This window comes from Podarcis tiliguerta (assembly GCF_965153285.1).
Source record: "Podarcis tiliguerta genome assembly, chromosome: 10".
Classification (NCBI taxonomy): Eukaryota; Metazoa; Chordata; class Lepidosauria; order Squamata; family Lacertidae; genus Podarcis; species Podarcis tiliguerta.
Window position 1 is genome coordinate 70,579,927 of NC_139543.1, and position 6,536 is coordinate 70,586,462.

The 6,536-nt window shown below is 54.0% G+C and overlaps 1 protein-coding gene across 1 annotated transcript in view; it reads left to right on the top strand.

The window, feature by feature from the left end:
- LOC310658827 (cadherin-related family member 5-like) overlaps window positions 1-6,214 on the top strand; it is a gene marked incomplete at its 5' end in the record, with an annotated part of 48,737 nt that extends 42,523 nt beyond the window's left edge. The window contains one exon of the mRNA XM_083401197.1: window positions 3,744-6,214. Coding sequence (XP_083257323.1) covers window positions 3,744-4,637 — 894 coding nt within the window. The 3' untranslated portion in view covers window positions 4,638-6,214. The remainder of the gene's footprint in view (window positions 1-3,743) is intronic.
- Between the last annotated feature and the right edge of the window lie 322 nt (window positions 6,215-6,536).

A 6,536-nucleotide genomic window follows, 5' to 3' on the forward strand; every position in this document is an offset into this window, starting at 1 on the left:
CATGCTGGCCACATGACCCAGAAGCTGTACGCCGGGTCCCTTGGCAAATAAAGCGAAATGAGCGCCGCAACCCCAGAGTCGGTCATGACTGGACCTAATGGTCAGGGGTCCCTTTACCTTTACTATCAACTGGTCAACACAGTTTTGCAAGGCAATTTCCCTATATACAACGGACCTTTGCGTGTTACTTTTGCAGATGTTAGCATTTTAAAGCACACTGTGGTCCAAAACACTGGGCCTTGGGCTTGCGAGTCAGAAGGTCGGCGGTTCGAATCCCCGCAACGGGGTGAGCTCCCATTGCTCAGTCCCTGCTCCTCCCAAACTAGCAGTTCGAAAGCACGTCAAACTGCAAGTAGATAAATAGGTACTGCTCCGGTGGGAAGGTAAACAATGTTTCTGTGCGCTGCTGTGGTTCGCCAGAAGCGGCTTAGTCATGCTGGCCACAAGACCCGGAAGCTGTACGCCGGCTCCCTCGGCCAATAAAGCTAGATGAGCGTCGCAACCCCAGAGTCGTCCATGACTGGACCTAATGGTCAGGGGTCCCTTTACCTTTACCTCATTCCAAACTGATGTCCAGGGATAACTGTGTCAGGAGTTCAGCCTACACTCAAGTACACCCTGGCAGAGACACGTGCCCGACTGGCATGTTCTCTCCCTCCTGGTCGATTGTTCGGGAGCTTCATAAGCTTTCTTCAGCCCATCACAGCGACCAATGCCACCCGACGCTGGCACGCTTAGGGATCCGCAGAGTTTGTGCAGTTGCGTAACAGACCTCAGCAACTCAGCATGTTGGCTAATATACTTTATTTACATATAAACACACACAGAGCACTGCAACATCCTGTCTTCATGTCAAAGACAAAAATCCCATGACTGCAATCATGGATCAGGAATTCTAATAAACTGGACCACACTCGCGATTCTGACATTCATGGCTAGCAGCCTCAAACAACTCAGAGGAAGCCAATGTTCTCAGAATTGTAGAGTTGGAAGGGACCCCCAGGGGCCATCTAGTCCAACCCCCTGCAAGGCAGGAATCGCAGCTAAAGAATCCTGGATGGAGAGTTACTGAATGGAATCACTATGTGCCAATTGGGGGAAAAGGAGAAGGACTATCTATAGGATTCCTTAGCAGGCATAGCCAAACTTGGCCCTTCAGCTGTTTTGGGACTACAGTTTCCATCATCCCTGACCAGCGGTCCTGCTAGCTAGGGATGGTGGGAGTTGTAGTCCCAAAACAGCTGGAGGGCCGAGTGTGGCCACGCCTGCCTTAGAGGCTTAAGGGAAGGAGCGTGAAGAGGGTGGGTGGCCCCATAGGAAAGGGGGAGGAGAGGGGGGCAGATCTGGGTGACACAGGCCAAAGACAGGGGTCCTTCAAGCCTTAATGAAGGTCAGCAGTGTGGCACAGTGGTTAGACTCTTGGACTAGGACCTGGGAGAGACCAGGGTTCGAATTCCTACTCAGCCACAAAGCTCATGGGGTGACCATAGGCCCATCACCGCCTCTCTCAGCCTAACCTCCTTCCCTAGCAGGGTTGTTGTGATGCTAAGGTAATAGAATTATAAAACTGCAGAGTTGGAAATGACCCAAAGGGTGATCTAGTCTGACTTCCGAAATGAAGAGAACGGTGGGTGCTTCTAGGAGGAAGGGTGGGATATGAAGAGAAGAAGGAGCCTGCATGCACATTTGAAACATGTCTTGACCAGAAAGCCTCTGAGAAACAATGAAAATTTATCCCAGCGGAGGCTTCTTCTGTGCCACCAATGGATCAGGCCAAATAAGATGTGACTGGGAGGGAGGTGGGCAGGTGGGGAGCCCGTAACAACGAGCAAGCCGGCAGTAAACTCCACGTTTATTAGCAAAAACACAATCTTCACAGACTTAGTGGAGTGCAAGGAATGCAGCGGCTCAACCCCGGTAGATCTTGGCCCATGGATATTGGCAAAGCTGAAAGTCCCCACCTCCCCACAGCCGTCAATGTCTCCTCCTCTCCAGGGCTTTCCCCAAGCAACCGGATTCTGTGCCTGCATGCAAACAGCCTCCTCTCCTCCCTCTTCACACCTCTCTTGGTTCTGGGAGACCAGGGAGGAGGAGAATTTGTTGCAACAGCAGCAAGAGGAGACACCTGTGCCTCTTCACCAGCTGGACTCATCTCTGCCTCTTGGCCTCCCTCCTCTCCTGATTCAGCTTCTACCTCTGATTCCGGACTTCTCTCTGCACAGACTCTCCCCGCCCACTAAGCCCTGTTACCTTTCCAGATTCCGACACCTCCTCTTCCCAGGCTTCTCCCTCTGATCACTCATCATTGTCCCACCACCAATCTCTGGGCTCCGAACCTTCTGTGGGAATGTTTAGGGATGCAGGGAAGATATATTGTCTAAGATATCCTATCCCAACTTGTCTTTACAAGTTCAACAAAATCAGCAGAGTTAACATTCCCCCTTTTAAACACACGCACAGCAGATAGCTTGCTCAGACTTGTCAGAGTCTCTGTAAATATTTCCTGGTATTTTCCCTGTTTAATCCCTCCTAAAACAAGGCGCTATGCAGTCTTCTGTAAAGTATAAAACGTTTACTCACAAGTAATCATCTGTTCACACATAGGTTCCCAGAAGGCAGACTTAAAAGGTTAGAACATACAGTGGTACCTCGGGTTAAGTACTTAATTCGTTCTTAACCTGAAACTGTTCCTAACCTGAAGCACCACTTTAGCTAATGGGGCCTCCTGCTGCCAGAGCACAATTTCTGTTCTCATCCTGAAGCAAAGTTCTTAACCCGAGGTAATATTTCTGGGTTAGCGGAGTCTGTAACCTGAAGCTTATGTAACCCGAGGTACCACTGTAGTTTAAATGTGGTGACTATCTCCTTACAGGAGAAAGCCCCTCTTTTCTTCTCTTGGCCTTGAGCCAAGGGTTCATCTTAGTAGTGCTGTTGTTAAGATGGCATCGATAGAGACAAAAGAAACAAGATGGTTGCCAGCCTGTGGTTCTGGTTCTTTCTACCACGCTCATCTCAAGTTACACATAGGAAATTTCGTCTCAGTCCTGGAAAGCAGGAAGTTCCAGCTGGAGGACTGAGACAACCTTCATGTCTACTCTAGCCATGTTGTGTTTGACTGCACCTGATTCTTACATCCCACACCTTCCTCCCCGGTGGCTCCCCAGTTGGTACCTCCCACCATTTCTCTGCCCCCCCAACCAGTCCATGACACCCCAGGAATTTGTTTTCAGGGGGAGGGGGTTGTCTCCAATAAGCACGGGGTAACCAGCCAGAGCATGGCCTGGGCATGGATAGTTCAGTTGGTTAGAGCGTGGTGCCGATTCAAAACTCAGTTGTCGACCACAATCCGTTCCGAAAGCCCGTTCCGACTTCCGAAACGTTCGGCAGCTTCTGATTGGTTGCAAGAGCTTCTTGTGGTCAAGCGGAAGCCGTGTCAGATGTTCGGGTTCTGAAAAACGTTCGAAAACCGGAGCATTTACTTCCGGGTTTTGGCATTCGGGAGCCGAGATGTTCGAAAACGGAGCCGTTCAGGAACCGCCAAGGTTGCAGGTTCCGTCTTTGTACAGGATATTTGTACAGGATATTTGTACTGCATATTCCTGCATTGCAGGGGGTTGGACTGGATGATCTTCAGGGTCCCTTCTACGAAGCACCCTGAGATGAAAGCCCCCAACGCCAGGTCCTGCCATCTTGCCTGGCTCCCCTCCACTAATGGGGTCCTTTCCCTTTCTGCCCTTCTACAGGTCAATGCTGGAAAGGCCTCGCCGCACCCCGATAACGTCTACTTCCAGAACGAGGGGTACAGCGACCTTGGCGACGAGGCGCCCAAGACGTACGGAGGCCAGGCGGCCCTGAACTCCAAGCTGGATTCGGCGAGGAGCGGGAAAGGCCTGCCCGTTGGTGACGCACCGCTGGCCAACTCGGTGCCCAAGGGCGGGGGCCAGGCCCGAGCCAGTGCGGCCCCCAAGAAGCCCGAGGAAGAAGAGGAGGCCAAGACGGCTCTCGTCAACGGAAAGGCCCTCGAGCAACGCCCCTCTCTTTGCCTGGAAGACGAGGCCTTGCCCAAAGCTGTAGAGCGGCCGGTGGAAATTCAGGTGGTGGAAGATGAAGACGAGGAAGATGAGGAAGACGAGGCCACACTCTTCCCCGTGGGCAGTGAGGAGAACCAGTTTGGAGACACCGTAGGAGGACCTGAGGAAGAACAGCGCTCCGAGGGCGGTCCGCAGCAAGGGGGAGAGTCCGTGCCGGAAGGCAAGATGGCTGCCAATGGGGGCCCAAGCCACATGGATCCCGCCCCTCAGAGCCCCACTGCTGACAGGAACTGTGAGGGTGGCAGAGGGGCTGGGGAGCGCCCTGGGTCCCCCAGCGAAAGCATGGACGCATCCCAGGCTGTTCCCTGTGGCACTGCCACTCCAGGGGCCACAGAGCCCAGTGACGCAACCCCAGCCCCCAAGGAACCAGTCGCCCCACTGCCGAAGCTGGAAGAGCTGCCCACAGAGGATGAGGACGACGACGGGGAGGAGACGCCGAAGGCCACGTCGCCCACTTATCGAGACCCCCTGGCGCCTCTGCCTGTCAGCGACGTCAGGATGCCTGCCACGCTTTTGCAGCTTCTGGAAGATTCCATCGAGTGCTAGCCTGCGTCTCGCTGCCCCACCCCGAGCGCGGCCTGCTCGGCCAGGGCGGAGGGAGGACAGTGGACGGTGTAGAGACAATCTCCTTTCACTGAGGCGAGCGTAACGGGGCAACCGTAGCTCCGGGCATTGGTTCGTGCTGAGCGGGCAGACTGGGGGGGAGGGTCTGCCCCTGGATCCCGGGGCTCGTGCCAACATTGGGGGGCTCCTTTCCTCAGCTCTGTCTGCCAGGTACACAAAGGCATTTGATTTCCTCGAATGGGGCATTGCTGACTCTTTAAACCCACGATAGACACGTTAGGTTCCCCCTGTAAGTTGCGGTCGGCCAGGCAGCCCACCAAGGTGTACCAGCTTCTGCTCAGGGTCTATCAACTGGGGAGGGGGGAATGCTTTCGCCTGGGGGTGGGTGGGCAGGGGGCGTATTCCCTTCTCAGCAGCTTCCCTGGCTGGACAAAGCGGAGTGGGGAACCCCCAAGGGAGGAAAGCTCAGAGCAGAGGAGAGGTCAGAGGTGCTAGATGATGCAGAGGCAACAGGCTTTAGTGAGCAGGAAGAGCAGATGACAGACTCTGAAGGTGGAGCAGAGGAGGGGGGTCAAGAGGCTGTTGAAGAATCCAGCCAGTCTCCCTCTCTGGCTGCAAAAAGCTCCCCTCTCCCCTGGTCTCTGAGAGTGCACAAAGTAATGAGAGGAGCATGAACAGAGACCAGAGGTGTGCAGATGCAATTTGAGATAGCTTGGGAAACAACCGGGAGAGGAGTCAGCCTTAGAGAGGGTAAAAGGCACGGACCTTCAGTCCTGGCAACTGCTCACCTACTGGGGAGCGTTGCTGAGTTGTACGTTCATTTCCTGGAATAAAAAGTCAACTTCACTGACAACAGAGCTCTGCCTCTTTCGTGCCAACTTGCGTCTGACTCCGGCCCTGATAGCCAGATGTTCTGGACGGTAACAACCATCATCAGCCCCAGCCAACGCCCAGCTGGGTCATCCGAAAACATCTGGAGGGCAACAGGTTGGCTAAGGATGCTGTAGAAGCTCTTCTGATGTCACGCCGTGCGTGAGCTGTCAATTCTCATCCCAAAACACCCCCAGTGGGATGCCTTCGGGGTATTGCTGGACTCCCTCTCCCATCAGCCCCAGACAGCGTGGCCGATGGCCAGGGAAGATGGAAACTGTAGTCTAGCAGCTTCCAAAGGGCACCATCTTAGATATCTCTGCAGGCGTTAGATCCTGAAGGAGAGGCTGATTGCCCCAAGGTATGTCAGCAACGTGGACCACTTTTTGCAAGCGAGGCTCTCAGGCAAAGCAGCATCAAACCTCCCCTGACCTAGCCAGGAGCTCACCTGTGCTACTTCTGCAACTGCTCAGTCGAAGCCACATCCCTGGGGCTGGATGCGCGTCCCGGGGGGCCTGGGGACACCCTGCCCCAGAAGGACCAAGGCCAAGGAAAGCCCAGGGCTACCCCAATGTCTCACCACCAGCCCTTCCTCTGCAAGGCTGTCAGTGGCTGTGCTGCAATATAACACTGAATGTATGATAGAAGCAACTGTTGTCTTGTTTGCGTCTTGGGTTGGTGAGTTCGAGGAAGCTGCATTCCTCACTCCAGAAGCTACATCTCAAGGAGGTCCGGGAGGGTGGCCCGAGAGGACATCATGTTACAGAGGAGGAGGAGGAGGAGAAAGCCAATCCACGCCCCCTCGTCCGTTTGTATTTTGAAATTAAAGTGTTTTAAAATAAAAACAATGCCAGATGATCTTTGTGTCCACCCGGGGGGGAAGTTCTGGGACAGGGTTTGGCAGCGACATCCCAGAATGTGCTCAGAGTTGCAGCCGGCTCACGACTTGCAGAGTCCACAGGTGTTTTTTGGGGGTGGGGGTGTGTGTCATATGGAAGTTTTTAATCTTTG